Consider the following 20,023-nt stretch of genomic DNA (forward strand, 5'->3'; position numbering starts at 1 on the left):
TATCTCGAAATTACATCTTGGTTTTGATGTTAAGGTTTTGTTGCTGGGAACCTACCAAAGCCACGTGCAGAGTCGTATCCGTATATATATCTGAAATAGGTTAGGATGATACTATACTTAAAAGCTGTAAAATAGGCCAAAATAAGCTAAAAGGGACAATGCCTACAAAAAAACCCAGATGAGGAGATTTGAACAAAATCAGTAAAAATGAGCATCAGTGAAAACAATGAGGAATAAACCTTTTTTGTTATTAAAAAGAACATTTACAGAAGGTGGGCAATTAAGAAAACACGCATGTGCAGAACTATGAAATAGATTACATTAAAAATCCATAGTTATAGAACTTTTAATATGTTAGGTATAGCATTTTATTTGTATGTCATGTGAATGGACTATGAGTGTGTTTGTTCTATAGCAAAAAGTGCCCTGAGATTAGTTTCTGATGCTTGGTGGTTGGATTTTTCATAGTTGAGCTGCAGGCTGTCATCCCGCTGAAATCATGTTTTTTGAGGGTAAACCTGTGAGGCGTGGATTTGATGAGCGCTGAACCTCAGCTGGGAAGCCACCCATGCGCTGACGTCACGGGGCTCTGACAAGCTGGTGGTGCCGGAAGAAAAGATGGCGGATCATGAGGAGCAGCTATCCGACGAGGAAAAGGTAATATTTTGACAAATTACAAGTTAATCCTAGCAGATAAAACGCCTTGGTTGTATATTTGACTTGCGTATCTTAGCAACTTTTTGTGCGAACTGTGGCGTCGGTCGGCGTGATGAAATTTGGAGAAAAAACCCGGGCCCGCAAAACAGCCGCTGCTGCTGCTTCTGCTTTATTATTTTTAGCTCAACTTCCGCTCGTTTGTGAATCTCTTAACGGGGGCTCCTTGTACGGTCCTGACTCAAAATAGGAACCGTCATCATATTAGAAAGTCACCTGAGCAAACCCCCGAGTCGGTTTTCGCTGAGTTGGCTCGTCGTTACCTCTCGGGCTCTCTGGTTACTGGTGTTGTGGAAGTTTTCAGACCCCAGTACTGCTAGCTTGGTTCGGTCATGTAGCCTAGCTGCGCCCTGCTAACACGGAGCCAGACTTCCTAATAGTAACACGCCCTGCTCTGTTTTACGTCGGTTTGTTTTATGAAAAAATCCAAAGTGATGCACTGTCCGCTTATTTTGTTTCCAAAAATGTTTATAGAATTAATGGAAGGTCGCCAGATGTGGTGTTCAGTCGCATCGGAAACTCCAGGAAGGACTACTGTAACAGAACCACCCGTAACGCAACTGGATTCAAAAAGGTTCACGTCAACACGACTTCGGTTATAAAACGTGTACGCTGCAAACATCTTTTAGGCAAAAGTTCCACCCTTTGTGGTCCTGTTCACATTGACATGACAGAAAAATACTAAAAAGTTGTGACGGGTTAAACAACACTGTAATCCCACCGAAATCTTTGTTCATTTAATGTTGACAGCCCGTTTCAGTCATTCACAGTAAGTTCACAGTTTGATCCTCTTCCTGTTCAGGATATATTGGGGAATCCAATACTTATCAATTATTTGACTGATCCAGTTAGAAATCGTATACAATCCGTCAGAATTTTTTTGCAGTGTTGACCCATTTGAGATACTTTCATGTTGTAAAAGATCACATGGAGATGGCAAACAGAAGTGTTGTGTGAACAGGGCTTTTGTGTCACTGCATACAATAGAGACATGCATTACACTTAGTTTGCATTGGTACTAGTATTTAACCTATTCATTGAATACAATAATTGGCAAATTTTGCCTCCAAATTTGGAACTAGAAGATGGTCAGGCTAGACTTGAAGTACTTCACAGCTATAGGTTCTGACCTTGGGTAAATGAATTGCAATTAGCGCTGATTTTCAGTTCATTTTAGTTTGCTTTAATTTCTACTACGGGATTCTAGCATTATTCTCCACTGCACTCCACTGAGTAGGAAGATCAGTATGTGGAAAAAAAGCGATTTTTCTTTTGGGTGTTTGGGCCTTATAGCCCTACGTTACAGCTAATTTTCCTTGTATTTACCTTATAAATTTCCACTAAATACCACAAAAGATAGCCAAATTACCACCAGTGGTGCTTGTACCGCAGTCTGAGAACCATGGATGTTCTCATTTTAAAAATGTTTTTTTTTTACTCGTATTTTCCTCCCATTCTGTCGTAAATTTGCTGGTCTTTGAGGATCATTGTCTGGTTGCCTGACAAAATCTTAGCCAAGCTTTAGCTGTCTGACAGATGGTGTCACATTTAACTCTAAAAGTACGTTGGTACACATTGTAGTTAGTTTCTGCAAGTTGTTTTTGCAATATTGTCTTTTCTGCGGTCTCTGGGGTTGTAGTTTTTTTACACACTACATATGCATGTTGGCCTGGGTTTGTTTAAGTAATTGCACAACATGCTTTTTTTTCTTACTTAAACTTTAGAAGTGGAATAGTGCATATTTAATTATTCTCATGCACTTTGATGTTAACACAGTTTAGTTTTCCTTCACATCAGTTTAAGTCATGATGTTTTGCATATTGTTTCGGTAGCTCAACTTCATGCCCGTCCACACACAGGAAGTAGTTCCTAATGTTGCTGGTAAATGTGATTTTTTATTTTATTTAGTTTTTTCTAATGTACTCCCAACATAAACTTGCAGTAGTTTTATTGAGGGTTTAAAACCCTTAATGTACAACTAATATTAACTAACATTGTCATTTTTGTGGCATGAAGAAACTGTTTATTTTCCCTTGAATTCCTTTAGTTGGTCCTGTTTTGTATTTTTATATAAACTGCTAGTTAAGTTTGGACACATCTTTTTATTACTTTGCACATTGTAGATACATGGTGAAAACACCAAAACTATGAAGCAAAGGTATGCAGAATTATGTATCAAACAAAACAAAAGTTTCTGGCATTCTGTCAATGAGCTTCATTAAGTTTTGAAGAAGATCTCAGAGTTAAAAATAAAGACAAACCACTAAATGAGAAGGCGTGTCCAAACGTTTGACTGGTAGTTTAGCTATTTACTGTATGTGATTTGCTAAAAGTAATTTTTTCAACCCCCATTATTCAGTATTTACTGATTGGATCTGTGTGGCTCAGTTTTGTTCATATGGTTTCATCTGAAGTCAACAGTTGACATACAGTGATTGCTGATCTGTCAGAAACTCTCCATCCCATTTCCTGAAACTGAAAGAGAAATCTTAAGTACCAAGTTGTTTTCGTGGTAGTCTATTGTCTTGACTCTGTTGAATGTGACTGTTGGAAGTAATTAAGAGGCACTATAGGAAGTTTATTTGATGGCAATATTACGTTTAGCTCAATACTTTGAAGGCTTTCTTTGGGTAGTTCTGAAAAGGTCCCAGGTGGCTTTCTTCACTGTCACTGAGGCTATCAGCTTTCATAGAAAACTTCAAGACCCAAAAGCCTGTTTCAAAGCAGGGGCTGGACTTTAGAAATGACTACATGGTAGCATCTCTGCTGTAAATTCGCATTAAAGGTTCTTAAATGCTCTGTCATTTAGTAGCAGCCCATTGACTTCCTTCCTGATCGCACCAAAGAAACCACACAGTATTACAGGAAACTGTTGTTACTCAATCTGCTTAGTTCATTTTCTCTCGTCTGTGACTACCTCTGTAGGGAGGTGTCAGTAAATAATATTCTTCTGCTTCAGTATACCTGTCAACTTCATCATTTATGGTTATTCTTAGAGAGACTTTAACAACCTGAGTTATGACTAACTTTACATATCATCAAAGCTCTCGGCCTGAATCTGGAAAGTACGTAGAGTTGGTCATGTCACTTGTTCAGCCTTGTTAGAGCTGTGTAGAATTAGGCATTCAGAATGGTTTCAATTTGAGATTATCATGGGATATATTTAAACTTCTAGTTCTGCAAAGCTTTTACCATCTTATTGATGCTGGAAGGCTTTAGATATTTTATACATGATAAAGATAAAGGGAAGCAAGAAATACCCAATGAACCTGTGGATCAAGCCCACTTGATGTACCGTAGCTCTCCAGAGATGAATGAGGAAGTTAAATGAACTGCACGCAGTGACATGTTACTGATGGTTCAATGAGGCTCTTAAATGTACCTTTTATTGTTTTGTAGGTGGGTGATTGATTAAAAACACATCAGTAATTGGTTTTAATTTCAGCAACTCTACTCATTAAATGTAACGTGTTAATTATTTCTGTTAATTATGATTTCTTGCTTACAGCTAATAAAAAACAAGACAGTTAGGATTACAATATTACATCAGACTAATAAAAACATTTTTAATACAGAAATGTGGGCTTAATGAAACTATGCTTGATGCCTGCTTAAAGGTTATTTTCAAAATGTTCTTTTAATCTTAAAAAACGGGCATCATCGGAACACATTTTTTAATTTATTTAATAAAGTTAACCATTAGATCTCTTATTTTAAGAAACACATCTACCTTGTATGCAAACATTTTACTAAGGTTTTCCTATCATGATAAATGTATTGTGAATTAAATAATTTAGTTGTGACCAAGCACATAAATAGAATGTAGATATTTTCTGAAATCATTTTTATTATTAGATTATTATGCACTTAGGCTGAAATTCCACAGTCTGATTTGAGAAAAAGTGTTTTTTAGCTTTTAGTATAAAAGTTCTACTGCTTCATTGGACTGTATTGTACTTATGGGACTCCTTGTAATTGAAACTCAATGTGTCTGTATGATTGATTTGATTATTTTAATATAATTGAATATTACTTGGACCTGTGTGCCTTTTAAAGGACCTTAAGATGGAGTTTGATGTGAATTGGCATTATATAGATAGGCAGAATGAAACTGGATCACAGGCTGAAAGGGAACTCCAAAGTATAGTCCAGATATTAAATAGTTATCATAAATTCTGGATTATAAGCTGCTACTTTTTCCCACACTTTGAACACTGCAGCCTATACAACGGTGCGGTTAATGCATGTTTTTTTTTCATGCCGCCAAAAACATTTTGCCAGGTAACGGTAGACCAATCAAATTGATGAGTACTTCACAGAGGTCCAATGAACTTGTGCGATAAATCAAGAGCACTTTCACAATTCAATTACCGGTATTGTAAATCAGTCATTTATATTCACCCTCATCAACATGAAAAATCACCAACGGGTTTCTAAAGGCTGGACTGCTGCGTGATTAAGGGGACCGGGTGCGCTCAAGTGAGAGCGTCAACGAAGAGGCTGAAGTGAGTGACGAGATCCTGAGGCTGATGAAGTCGGACAATGAAGAACAGGACTTTGATGGTTTCAGTTCGCAGGAAGAAGATGAAGAAGGTGATCAATGACTTTTGACCTGGTAGGCTGCAGTGTATATCAGTTAGGAGATATTGGAATGTTGTTTGTGCACTGTTCACTAAAAAAGCATAAGCAATGAAATTTGTGTGTTACTGATAACGTACGTAGATTTAAAGGTAGCCGTGTTAGCCACTGTTAAAAAAAAACCATTTGTAATATGCATTTGTTTATATTACAATACGGATTAAATTAAAAGTGAAAAAATCCTCACGTGTAATATCTTTCTGTGTAAATCATATTACAACGTGGGACACCCGCGGCTTAACATCCGGTGCGGCCTGTACAAGTACAAAATGGGTTTTCTTTCTAAAATTAGAGCATGCGGCTTTTAATCAGGTGCGCTCTGTAGTCCGGAATTTAGGGTATATTGCTGAAAGTGTTTGTCTCTCTACTTTTACATGTACATGAACTTTGACGGCATCCTATTCTTAACCTCTAAGTTCCAGTTTGTTGATGGACCCATTGTTCCCAGCAACAACAACTTTAATTATTGTGTAAACATCTTCCTCAAGGTTTAGGAGTGTGTTCATAGGTGGATGAGAAAACCAGAACTGCAGCCTCTGTTCTAATTCATCCCAAAGGTGTTCAAGAAGGTTGAGGTCAGGACTCTGTGCAGCCCAGTTACGTTTCTCCTCACCAACCTTTATACACCTGCAGCCCTGGAAGTGATTGGTGCGACCTAATACTTTTGGCAACATAGTGTACATTTACCTGCCAGCAGTGTGTGTGCATCACTGTACATGCTTATAATATTATTCAGAATGAAAGTTACACAGAGATCCCCAGTAGTGTAAAAATAAATGCAGCCTCCTAGCACAACAAACCACAGCAGGCGTTCCTTGTGTCAGGGTTGCTCTGTCGACTAACCCACCTCTCTTCTGTAAATTGAAACCCATCTTTATAGTTCTGCCGGTCTGTGCGTCGGCTCATATAGCATAATACATGTCTGCTCTCTATGTTCTTCCTTTTGTTTTGTGATGTACTAAAACTTTCAATAAAATGGACCACTGATTGCCATTATTAGCTCATTTACAGAGTTCTAAAACTAGGATGGAGATGCCCCTGAATGATTTGTGTTTGCTGCAGAACATGGTGACTTTACCTGAAACTGAAGAATGCAGCAGCAGAGGAGTGCTGTCTGTACCTGCCTACAATGGATCAGAACTATGCATTCACATATTTTGCAACAGTTTGAGTATAAAGACTGATAAAGAACAGGAAAAAAATTTGTAGTTTTTTTTACCTCACTGCTGACTTTAAAAACAAGGCAGAGATCACAAGATTTATTATTTAAACTAACCCTTCTATCAAGGATCCCACACTTCTTTCTCTTATATGGTTAATTTAATTGTTAAATTAAAGCCAAGTTACATGTTTTTGTATTTATTAAAGTCATTAGAAAGTGATTTAGCTAGCAAGACCTCAAAGAGAAGTTAAAACTAGTATATGCTCTTAACGGCCTGATTGGGGACTTCTGGTGGTATCTAAATCTAAAGCAAATGCATCATTGTAGAGGGCAATATTTAATCATCCTTGGTTGTAAAAGCAACGTGCTGGTAGAAAAGGTCTTCTGTGTAAAATACTGCACCTTGTCGTTTTTCTTTCTATTCTCTTATGACTTACTGCTCAGAAATTACAGGTCTGGCTATGCTAGGCCATCACTAGGAGCTTTTCATCGCTTGACAGGATTAGAGTGATTGTTCCTCCTCAATTATTGTTCCAACTGGGTGATCAGAGGGAACAGACTAGTTGTCCCTGTTATTTTTTCTTCTTCTACTCTATATTTATTTTTGATTATGGTTTATCTGTGGCTTGGCTTGATTGGGATTAGGGGGTCTGTATTTTCAGCATCAGAGGGTAACAGTAGGGATTAAACAAAGTTCCTCCTTCAAGGAATGGTTGAACAGTGGTGGAGTGTTGCAGTGCTTTTTACAGGGACTGGTCGTTGGGTAATGTGAACATGAACATACAGTGAGCACATGGCATATGGGGACCAGCTGGTGTCTAGGCTCAGAGAGCTCAAATACACAAGAATCCCACACTGCGGGGGTTCTTTATTTGTGTTTTGTTAAGAAATCCCTGGTAGCTCCCTCTGTAGTCCAGCACAGACTACAGTTTCTAAAATCATACAGGACTTGAACGTGTCGCACTGATATTATGGATATGATGATCAGACAGGTCACACGATGATAACAATGTAAGATGCTAGATTACACAACTGCTTACTGAAGCAGAATCCTGTCAGGCTGATCAGACAGCAAGGTTATGGACAGTAAGTCACTCCTGTTAATGTGCTCATTTATTGGATTCAGGTCCTGAAAAGAAGGAGAGGAAGATGGAACGAAGATGGGTCAGAAGCACTTATGGCGGGCCAAAAGGGAACCTGCATGATTTTCCTAGAAAATATCAGTCAGGAGAGAGCTAAATTGGTGGATCTGTCACCCTAAATGACCACATACTCACCAGAGATTTCTTTCATGACAAGCATTTTATCCATGACGGCCAATAATCACACAGTGTGAACCCAATTTTAAATGTTGATTGGGGCTGAAATAAAATGAGTACATTTCTTATCTTTTGGGGTCAGGGTCCTTAGTGGTGTGCTGGAAAGGACATTGGAAAATTGTTCAGTCTTACTTCCCTCCCTGCTATCCCACTGGCACACAGTTAAACTTGGTGGCAACCTCTCTGCAGGCCTCTCCAGCCCTGGTTAGGCAGAAAACTGAGAACCTCATTCCTTCCTGCTCTTCTCTTCTGGACAATCACTAAGCTGTTGTGCAGCAATAATTTCCAAACAAACGTACAAAAAATATATAAGAAAATGCAAAATTTTTCTTCAACTCTTAAATTTTTCAGTTCTGTGATGAACATTTATATCTATAAATGTTACCATGTAATGGTTGTCCTGTGAGTGTTGCCTTCAAAAACATTGATAGCCACGTAGAAAAATTAGAATTCGTATTAAAATCACATCAGAACCAGCAGTACCATGTTTTTCAGATGAAAGACGACTTCACACAACAACTCCAGTTTAAATTGAACAAATGGTAACTAGCTGATCCTCGCAACATGGGAGTCAGTGTTGCTGTCGGCATCAAACCAACCTTTTGTTGTTTTCACTGGTTGAGTCTTTAGAAGGGTTTTTGTCCTTGGAACTACTGATTTATTTCCAAAAGAAACAAGAACTTCCCTGCAACTCAAAAACACAAAATTGGGATAGATTTAAAATATGAAGGTGCTAAAGATTTTTTAAAAAAAGCAGGAATCTAATCTGCTGTTTACATGGAAGTTGTTTGTGTAAAACTGTTTCATGTACCTCAACACGTTTGAGGAAAGCTACTTTACAGTGTTTGTGACTAATTTTAAACACTTGAAGCTTGTTGAAGTACTTGAAGAGCCTGAGAGGTGATATTAACGAGCAGCACAGTGATGGAACTGCAGAGCGCCTGCCAATAGTATATTAAAGATGGGAGAAGGGGACATGAAAACCTTTTGGTGCATAGTCACTTTGTTGTGATTTTGGAAAAACTAAAGTTCTTTCCTAAGTATTGATCAAATTTGAAACTGGAGTTTGTGCCAATCCTGGTGAGTACTGTGAGCAAGAAAATACAAGCATAGCAAATGATAACAGCATGGCGAAAAATCAAAAGAGTCAAAGAAAAACATAGAAATATACAGGGGTTGGACAATGAAACTGAAACACCTATCATTTTAGTGTGGGAGGTTTCATGGCTAAATTGGACCAGCCTGGTAGCCAGTCTTCATTGATTGCACATTGCACCAGTAAGAGCAGAGTGTGAAGGTTCAATTAGCAGGGTAAGAGCACAGTTTTGCTCAAAATATTGAAATGCACACAACATTATGGGTGACATACCAGAGTTCAAAAGAGGACAAATTGTTGGTGCACGTCTTGCTGGCGCATCTGTGACCAAGACAGCAAGTCTTTGTGATGTATCAAGAGCCACGGTATCCAGGGTAATGTCAGCATACCACCAAGAAGGACCAACTACATCCAACAGGATTAACTGTGGACGCAAGAGGAAGCTGTCTGAAAGGGATGTTCTGGTGCTAACCCGGATTGTATCCAAAAAACATAAAACCACGGCTGCCCAAATCACGGCAGAATTAAATGTGCACCTCAACTCTCCTGTTTCCACCAGAACGTTCCGTCGGGAGCTCCACAGGGTCAATATACACGGCCGGGCTGCAATAGCCAAAATTTTGGTCACTCATGCTAATGCCAAACGTCGGTTTCAATGGTGCAAGGAGCGCAAATCTTGGGCTGTGGACAATGTGAAACATGTATTGTTCTCTGATGAGTCCACCTTTACTGTTTTTCCCACATCCGGGAGAGTTATGATGTGGAGAAGCCCCAAAGAAGCGTACCACCCAGACTGTTGCATGCCCAGAGTGAAGCATGGGGGTGGATCAGTGATGGTTTGGGCTGCCATATCATGGCATTCCCTTGGCCCAATACTTGTGCTAGATGGCGCGTCACTGCCAAGGACTACCGAACCATTCTTGAGGACCATGTGCATCCAATGGTTCAAACATTGTATCCTGAAGGCGGTGCCGTGTATCAGGATGACAATGCACCAATACACACAGCAAGACTGGTGAAAGATTGGTTTGATGAACATGAAAGTGAAGTTGAACATCTCCCATGGCCTGCACAGTCACCAGATCTAAATATTATTGAGTCACTTTGGGGTATTTTGGAGGAGCGAGTCAGGAAACGTTTTCCTCCACCAGTATCACGTAGTGACCTGGCCACTATCCTGCAAGAAGAATGGCTTAGAATCCCTCTGACCACTGTGCAGGACTTGTATATGTCATTCCCAAGACGAATTGACGCTGTATTGGCCGCAAAATGAGGCCCTACACTATACTAATAAATTATTGTGGTCTAAAACCAGGTGTTTCAGTTTCATTGTCCAACCCCTGTATATTGATTAATATAGTAATAATAATATACTGATTAATTGATCAATTATAGAATAAATATCTTATTTTTATTATTTGCATTTAATGGCACACTTATTTGTCTAGATACCTTTTGGCCCAGTTATTACTGTATTGAGTCATTTATTTATTACTGTATGCATACTTAGTTATGTCTGGATTGGTCTTCCATGTTTAAATGAAGTGAGAAGACATTAAAGTAGTGTTAAATATTTCTAGCATTCATTAAATGTTTATATCAGGAGGAGTGAGTGGGGGAGCATTCGCTGTAGAAATGTTACTATTTTAAAACCGACAGTATTTACAAAACCAATATTTTAAACTGCCTTTAGCATCCCATATTGGCATATCTAACATTACAACTTCAGCAGTGTCTGTGTGTATTCCCTGGATTTCCAAAAGGCTGCCAACATTTTCCATAACACAGGTTGTCAATCAAAAGGATAGAATAATCCTATTAGTTACCTTCCTATTACTTGGCAAAAGTCTTGCTCTCTCTCAGCATTACATCAGACATGTCTCAAACATGTCATAGTGTTTTCCTTTAAGTAGCTTCTTAAATCTACTTGCTTCCTCTGATCTTATTTAATGACCAGCAGCTTTCTAATTTGTGTGTTCTTCTCCGGTTAAAAAGCAGAAATGATGTCCATGGTGTAGCTAACATACCTCTGGTGCCAGAACAACCACCTGTTCCTCTGCTGTGATCCATTTGACTGGAACTGAGTAACATCCTTAAAGTTGCAGTATACGTTTTAATAATATTATGTTTCAAATGCCCAAAAAGTACTTGTCTCGGTTATTTAATGCTATCCACTTCATAAAGTCACAAGCCCAACCCTTCATGGCACAGCAGCAGTGATCAACATTGAAAATAGGTCTCAGAGCATCAGTGTCCCATTGTAGCAGACTGAACACTTAATACTTCACACGAGTTCTACATTTCTTAACACAATGTGATGCCATACATGCTTAACTAGTGTCAGCTTATTTAGAACAGACCTGAATTGTCAATTATCTGTTATCAGTTGTTAACACATAAAGAGTTGGTTTCAAATATATCTTTCAGAATCTGACAGCTAGTCAGACCTTTTTTTTTTTTAGCATTTTAAAACGACTCAAGCTGAAAGTGGTCATAGAAGTGTGATATAAGTGGATATTATTGTTAGTGGATATTAACAGCGCATCTAACTAGCTGTTTGCTTCCACCACCCTGAAAATGTATTTTCTTTCCCAGCTAGTTCACAGTGATGTGGCTTCCTTCTACTGTAGGAAATGGAGCTGTTACTTATGACTTTAGAGTGATTTCACACCTAAGATGTTTGGTCTGTCTGAAACTGACTGTGGTTCTTTTCCCCTTGGTGCGGGCTGTTTGATTTTAGTGCGATTGCTGTGTTTATAAATAGAGTGCGGACCAGAACAACTGTACCGAGACTGTACGGTTCTCAATAAACTGTAGAGCGGTTCATTTATGGTGTGAGCATGATGCGACCTCAATCCAACTACAGCTAGGCGGTGTATGCTACAAGCTTGGTCAAAATGCTGGCCCAGAACACCAAATCTGCTTTCTGTATTTACACTTGGTTCTCCCGTCCTGGTCACATCTGACCAATGAACAGATTGAATGTTCTCGCACGGTTTGTAGTGACAGGTTTTGGATGGCTTGGCGTTTTCACTGTGTGAAAAGAACTCAAACCCCCAGAAACATTTACAAGTTAACAAACTCAACGGGTTCAGACCAGAGTAAACTAACTGTAGGAGTGAAAATGCCCCAGCTTGACAGAACGTCATTTTAAAAAATCTGATATGACATTTTGTGAAGGAACCAAATTGTTCATGTAATGGCCAGACAGTATGTGATTGATGTAAATGTGCTGTAATTGCCTTGTCTTATTTCCATGTTTTTGTCTTTTAGGTTAAATGTTATCAAGCTGTTGAAACAACCGTTTTCACTAGTTTTTCCTTTAGCTTCTAAAATGGTGGGTGGAGTGTTGCTGAGCTGTAGTTTCAACAGGGCTTATAGAAAGCGAAGGGAATGGTGATACCTGTAGTGTTTAAGTATAAAGTTTTGTTCCTTTCAGGTATCATCAGTGTTAAATTGGCTCTAATTTGATGTACCCTATGACTTAGTTTTTATTCCCCTTTCTTGTTTCTAGAAGTTATGTAGGTCACTCTAAACATTTAGCCATTGCACAGCTTTAAATGTTCCTTTTAGTAGGGTGAAATATCTACAGTCAATGCCATTTAACCCATAGTTGTACATACAGTGCATGCAGAAAGGATTCACAGCGCTGCACTTTTTCCATATTTAGCTGTTTTACAGCCTTATTCCACATAGTATCAAATTCATCAGTTTCCTAAGGCATTCACTGCCTTTGCCATGAAGGTCAAAATTGAGCTGAGGTGCATACTGTTTCCACTGATCATCCCTAAGATGTTTCTACAGCTTAAACCGAGTCCACCTGTGGTAAATTGGGCTGATTGGACATGATTAAGAGAGGCACACATAGTGCATGTCAGAGCGCAAAGCGTGAAGTTTAAGCAATTATCTGTAGACCTCAGAGTCTGGATGGAGGCCCAAATCTGGGGAGGAGACAGAACAATTTCTGCTGCTTTGAAGGTTCCCATGTGCACAGTGGCCTCCATCAGAACCATTGTGACCAAGAACCCCAAAGTCACTATCAGAGCTTCAGCGTTCCTCTGTGGAGAGAGGAGACCCTTCCAGAAGGACAATCATCTCTGCAGCAACCCACCAGTCAGGCCTATATGGTAGACTGGCCAGACGAAAGCCTCTTCTTAATAAAAGGCACATGGAAGCCCGTCTAAATGCAGAAAAAGTCCAGGGCTGTGAATACTTTCTGGAAGAACTTTAATCTATTCAAATCCATGTGTATTTATCAATAGCTAAGAGATTTTTTTTCAATGTCCAGCAGTTCAAAAAACAGAGTTCAGCTTCTGTTTAAACTGATTGAGTTGCTTGTTTTGTCTAATTTGACATAAAACAAAGTAAATAGTTTTCATGTTTAGGGTTTTTCTGAAATATTTTAATGCAACTTCCAGAAAGGGTGGTGTAAAAGGGTTTCTTTTTTTATTATCAGCCTACACCTTTTTGCTGTCTGCTTCGCTTGTGTTACAAACAAAGGAGTGACTCCAGTGCCATCATCAATTAAACCAAAGGAAAATAGACAGTCAATTGTTTTTTTTCCTGTCTCTTACACTGAATGTGAAGGTGGTGTGTATCATCCAGAGCTACAGAAAATCATTGTAAGAAATTCCCCCAATATATAAACTTAAGACTGGAACAGGATTGTTCTTTAGAAAAGCCGATCTTCAGCTAAAATAACACCTACCTGTGCATGATTGGTGTGGTGGTACAAATATACTTGAGGAAAATGTAACAATGTGCACTCTGGTCAGTCTGATGTTATTTGTGACTTTTGTGTAAAAGTGAGCAGGGTGCTTCCAGGGACATGGTGGTCTCATAGTGTGTTGAATGGAAACCAGTATCTTAGCATAGCTTTGAAAATGGGTCACAGGAAGTACCTCTGAGTATGTTTGTACTGTCATCCAGTTTAACGAGGGAGAACCAAATGCAAATATGTCCTCTATAGCCCAAACACACACACATGCAGTTTTCCTCCATCTTTTTACATGATGCATATAAGGAGCATCCACCCAATATCAGACCCTCTTTATTGCTAATTTGAATTGTTCATTGATTGGATCCTGAAAATGTTATCAGGGATAGCACTAATGAAACACACACACACACACACACCAGATGTGCACATTCCTTAGTGCCTTCATTTCTCTTAGCCTTGCTCATTAGCAAGAATCAATCTGCAGCTCAGTGAGAGTACCAGAGAGCTTCTATACACACACACTGGTAATAATGGCCCATGGGACAAACAGACTCACTCAAAAACACATAGTCTCAAACACATACACACAGATGTACCAGGACCTTCTCTGGCAAACTAACCAGTGATACCAGAAGCACCCCAGCTGGTCCACCGTATACTGTCAGTGGTAGAGAGTGGCACAGGTACTGAGGTAGGGCAAAAACTGTGTGCACTATAGGCCTCAGCACATTTTTATTTCCTTATATGGTTGTAAACCAAGCAGGGGGGGAGGGGCTGTCAGCTCTCTGTTGGACATGTGACCTGGAAACAGGAAGTGCTGTGCGGCAGAAGAAAAGTAAAGTAGTTAGGACTGCTTGTGTGGCTGTGAGTTGACTGACAGGGTATTACTCCACCCTCCAAACCTGACACGGATACCTCACCCCCTCTGTTGGCTGCAGTGTGTAGACATATTCAATTTGTAGGTAGTGAATTTACACCATTCAGTCGCTGTTTTTGGTGAATGCAGAAGTGGAAGCATTGTAAGGGGAAGTTTCAGCAGGTTTTTAACGTTCCTTTATGCGGTCTGTTTCATTATGGAGCCTTTAAAGGGTAACGGACATTTAGATGAGTTAACTCGGACTTTCAAACTTTTGAGATGTATTGTAATCACCTTAAAAATCTTGCAACTTAAATTTTCTGTTTTTAAGTTTACGAGTGGTAACCATTCACATGAACATGACAGAATACACATCATAAATTTACAATCAGTTCCCACATCCACCCATCGGTTCCCACGGTACACTATAAAAACTTTCTGAGGCAAATTACATCTTGTATTTTGATTTGTCTATTTATTGTTTTACAACAAGCTAAAATGTTTGGGCAAATATAAAACTATCCTTGGTTGTCGCTGACCAAGTCACAGTTTCAACTTCAAGGGAGTCTCATTGAGATTTCCAGTAAATTCTTATACCAAAGTACTGAATCTCCTGAACAAAATGGACATTTATTCGAACTTAAACATTGAACTGTTTTATATGTGACACAGAGCATTAAACAGAGCATTCTTTTCAGTTTTAATTAGATAGAAGTATAGAAAACTACAGTTTTTAATAAGTTCCCCCACCACTGCCTTCCCCACGGTTGGCTTTAATAAAAATAAGGCCAGAAATATGAATCGGTTTATTCCAAAACTCACCTCTGATATTATTTGTGACACAATCAAGTTGCCCGGGCGATAGGTGGCAGCGACATGCTGCTCAGAGCAACCAGTCACGAGGAAGAAGTGTCACTGCCACTCTCTGCTCCGCACTGACAGGTGTGAGGTGGGTGTCCTGGTGCTAGGCACCAAACTAGCTCATCAAACCTGCTACTATCCATTGTGAAGTTTTGACAGCGTTCCTTCACCGGCATATAGTAATCCCCTTCTTCATCCCTGACCTGGTTTAATAGCCTTATATACCACCTTGTTTTCTGTTGTTTTCCAAAACTACAAGGCAAATTAGCTCTTCCTACATGTCCGATGATTTCTTGGCAGAAAGTGTGGAAAATGTAAGAATTTGATATGCTGAACTATGAAATCTCAAATGTCCACAGTCCCTCTTAGTACATGCACAGTCCGACATAGTGAGAGCCTTAACACTACACATCACCCTGAAACCTTGTGGTGGCAGCATCATGCTGTGGAGATGCTTTTGTTCAACAGCGACAGAGAAGCTGTGCAAAGATTTAGAGTTGGAGCTAAATATTGGGTTGTCCCTGACAAAAGCCTGCTGGATGCTGCAAATACTTTGTGAAAAGGTTCAGGACTTCTGCAAGGTGTAATGCTTAATCAGGGTCATTTTCCGCTATGTTTAATTTGAAGGAGGAGTTCTAATATATTCTTTATAATTTCTTTCAAATGCTTTAAATAATTTCTGCTTGCCAGAATGCATTCTACCAGTGAGTTAACCCAGGTTTTGCCTTTTTGCATGCAGATACGTATAGCAGCTAACTTTGTCATCCATGCCCCGCCAGGAGAGTTCAACGAAGTTTTCAATGGTGAGTGCAAAGATTCATTTTCTTCAAAAAATGTGGAGGAACTAATTCACAAATTTCTGTCAGATTCAGTGATGTCATTTAAAATGTGTGAATAACTGAGTTATGGACAAAGATGCGTAGGAATAAGAATACATTTAAATAGGTAAAACTGTAGAAGCTGAACATCGCAGTAATGTATAACAACCTACTCATGCATGTAGGTTCAAGTATAGAAAATGGTTATATCTGGTTCTGTAGAGCTCCATCCAGCGTCTAGGTTTAGCCACCTGACCTTTACAAAGGAATGCAGGCATGATAAATTACATATTTCACAGCTTGATCCACAGTTCTAGGGTCACGGTTTTGATTCGGTTCACCTTTGTTCTTCTAGTTCGTCAATTTTCCTGAAATACTAGTAAAAGATAATTCACCATGTTCAGTTTTTAAAATATTTGTCACAGTCTGAGGCTAAAGTGAGGTGTGATCTTTGCACATTTATTAAGAACATGTTGCTAATTTCAGAATTATTTGCCTTGATATACTCTGTTTAAAGTGGCTGACAACTGTTTTAATGATCCCTCATCACAGTTCATGAATAACTGTGTTGCTGAAGTGTCAGAAGGGAGCATTATTCATGCTGTGGTTCAAGAACTAAATCACATGTCCTGCTCAATGGCACAAGGCTGTACAGGTCCTTCTCAAAATATTAGCATATTGTGATAAAGTTCATTATTTTCCATAATGTCATGATGAAAATTTAACATTCATATATTTTAGATTCATTGCACACTAACTGAAATATTTCAGGTCTTTTATTGTCTTAATACGGATGATTTTGGCATACAGCTCATGAAAACCCAAAATTCCTATCTCACAAAATTAGCATATCATTAAAAGGGTCTCTAAACGAGCTATGAACCTAATCATCTGAATCAACGAGTTAACTCTAAACACCTGCAAAAGATTCCTGAGGCCTTTAAAACTCCCAGCCTGGTTCATCACTCAAAACCCCAATCATGGGTAAGACTGCCGACCTGACTGCTGTCCAGAAGGCCACTATTGACACCCTCAAGCAAGAGGGTAAGACACAGAAAGAAATTTCTGAACGAATAGGCTGTTCCCAGAGTGCTGTATCAAGGCACCTCAGTGGGAAGTCTGTGGGAAGGAAAAAGTGTGGCAGAAAACGCTGCACAACGAGAAGAGGTGACCGGACCCTGAGGAAGATTGTGGAGAAGGTCCGATTCCAGACCTTGGGGGACCTGCGGAAGCAGTGGACTGAGTCTGGAGTAGAAACATCCAGAGCCACCGTGCACAGGCGTGTGCAGGAAATGGGCTACAGGGGCCGCATTCCCCAGGTCAAGCCACTTTTGACCCAGAAACAGCGGCAGAAGCGCCTGACCTGGGCTACAGAGAAGCAGCACTGGACTGTTGCTCAGTGGTCCAAAGTACTTTTTTCGGATGAAAGCAAATTCTGCATGTCATTCGGAAATCAAGGTGCCAGAGTCTGGAGGAAGACTGGAGAGAAGGAAATGCCAAAATGCCAGAAGTCCAGTGTCAAGTACCCACAGTCAGTGATGGTCTGGGGTGCCGTGTCAGCTGCTGGTGTTGGTCCACTGTGTTTTATCAAGGGCAGGGTCAATGCAGCTAGCTATCAGGAGATTTTGGAGCACTTCATGCTTCCATCTGCTGAAAAGCTTTATGGAGATGAAGATTTCATTTTTCAGCACGACCTGGCACCTGCTCACAGTGCCAAAACCACTGGTAAATGGTTTACTGACCATGGTATCACTGTGCTCAATTGGCCTGCCAACTCTCCTGACCTGAACCCCATAGAGAATCTGTGGGATATTGTGAAGAGAACGTTGAGAGACTCAAGACCCAACACTCTGGATGAGCTAAAGGCCGCTATCGAAGCATCCTGGGCCTCCATAAGACCTCAGCAGTGCCACAGGCTGATTGCCTCCATGCCACGCCGCATTGAAGCAGTCATTTCTGCAAAAGGATTCCCGACCAAGTATTGAGTGCATAACTGTACATGATTATTTGAAAGTTGACGTTTTTTGTATTAAAAACACTTTTCTTTTATTGGTCGGATGAAATATGTTAATTTTGTGAGATAGGAATTTTGGGTTTTCATGAGCTGTATGCCAAAATCATCCGTATTAAGACAATAAAAGACCTGAAATATTTCAGTTAGTGTGCAATGAATCTAAAATATATGAATGTTAAATTTTCATCGTGACATTATGGAAAATAATGAACTTTATCACAATATGCTAATATTTTGAGAAGGACCTGTATATATTTACCTATGAAAATTCCTAATACTTGAGTTGTACTTTTACTCAGTCTGTTTAAAAGCTGTGGGCAACACAAGTCATTCGTTCCTATCTGAGTCTTCTGCAATTCAATTCAATTCAGTTTTATTTATATAACGCCAATTTACAACACATGTTGTCTCAAGGCACTTCACAACAGTCAGGTACATACATTCCAATTAATACTAACAGTTGAACAGTGCAGTCGGAGTTAGCTTTTTATTCAAATTGGATAAAAAGTTTTTCTGTCTAAGGAAACCCAGCAGATTGCATCCAGTCAGTGACTTGCAGCATTCACTCCTCCTGGATGAGCATGTAGAGACAGTGGACAGTCACTGGCGTTGACTTTGCAGCAATCCCTCATACTGAGCATGCATGTAGAGACAGTGGAGAGGAAAACTGCCTTTTAACAGGAAGAAACCTCCAGCAGAACCAGAACCAGGCTCAGTATGAGCGGCCATCTGCCACGACCGACTGGGGGTTTGAGAGAACAGAGCAGAGACACAAAGAGAACACAGAAGCACTGATCCAGGAGTACTTTCTTGGGAAGGAAAAGTAAATGTTAATGGATGTAGCTCCTTTAGTCGTTTCACCTAGAAAGAAAGAACAGATAAACTCTGAGACAGTTTTCAAGGAGTCTGAAAGAGAGCACATATAATTAGTTACAGTAAAAGCTCAGTCAATTTCCATGTCTAGGAGAGAGAAAAGGTTTAAACACTAAAAGACAGGGCCATGTGGATCATTGGTAGAGGGTGAGCATTAAGTTGTTGCCAGCAGAAGCTCGGACGATTCCCCTCTCCAGAAAGGTGTCACAGGTAGACACAGAGCCAGGCCAGGTGTAGCTTCTAGGAAGAGAAAAGAGAGAACAAAGTTAAAAGCTGAAATAACAGCAAATAATGCATAATTGGAGAGTAGTGTGAGAATGTAGCGAAGAGGGTGAAAGTGGTCGTTATGTCCTCCAGCAGCCTAAGCCTATAGCAGCAGAACTACACAGATAGTTTCAGTTCAGATTATTTAGTTAAACGGCACTTATTTACAACAATGTCGTCTCAAGGAACCCCACAAAGGGTCCCACTGATGGTCATTGTTATACTAAAAACCACAATGATTGGGATACCTCCCTCTGTCAGACTGATTATAACCATTGGAAAGAGAAGGGGTCATACAGGTAGCAGAAATGGAGGGTGTGTTTGCACCTCAACCATAACTGAGCCGGTTTAGGCTAAACCTGACTCCCCCTTACTCCATCCAACAGGGAGGGAGGAAGGCTCCCTCCATGATAACATAAGCCACTCGAACTATAAGCTTTATCAAAAAGGAAAGTTTTAAGCCTAGCCTTAAAAGTAGACAGGGTGTCTGCCTCACGGACTAAAGCTGGGAGCTGGTTCCACAGGAGAGGAGCCTGATAAATAAAGGATCTGCCTCCCATTCTACTTCTAGAGTGCAGTGATGTCTCTGCAGTGATGTCTCCACAGATAAGTGAACATATTGGACATGTTGCTGCTAGGAAGAGCAACTTGTCACGCAGTTCTTGTACATGGTCACTTTCTAGATGGC

At 39.8% G+C, this 20,023-nt stretch overlaps 1 protein-coding gene across 1 annotated transcript in view; it reads left to right on the forward strand.

Moving 5' to 3' along the window:
• Positions 1-542: 542 nt before the first annotated feature.
• LOC124861108 (F-actin-capping protein subunit alpha-2) overlaps positions 543-20,023 on the forward strand; it is a 34,667-nt gene continuing 15,186 nt past the window's right edge. Inside the window, exons 1-2 of the mRNA XM_047354655.1 lie at positions 543-657; positions 16,106-16,169. Coding sequence (XP_047210611.1) covers positions 619-657; positions 16,106-16,169 — 103 coding nt within the window. The 5' untranslated portion in view covers positions 543-618. The remainder of the gene's footprint in view (positions 658-16,105; positions 16,170-20,023) is intronic.

Source organism: Girardinichthys multiradiatus, chromosome 2 (assembly GCF_021462225.1).
Source record: "Girardinichthys multiradiatus isolate DD_20200921_A chromosome 2, DD_fGirMul_XY1, whole genome shotgun sequence".
Taxonomy (NCBI): Eukaryota; Metazoa; Chordata; class Actinopteri; order Cyprinodontiformes; family Goodeidae; genus Girardinichthys; species Girardinichthys multiradiatus.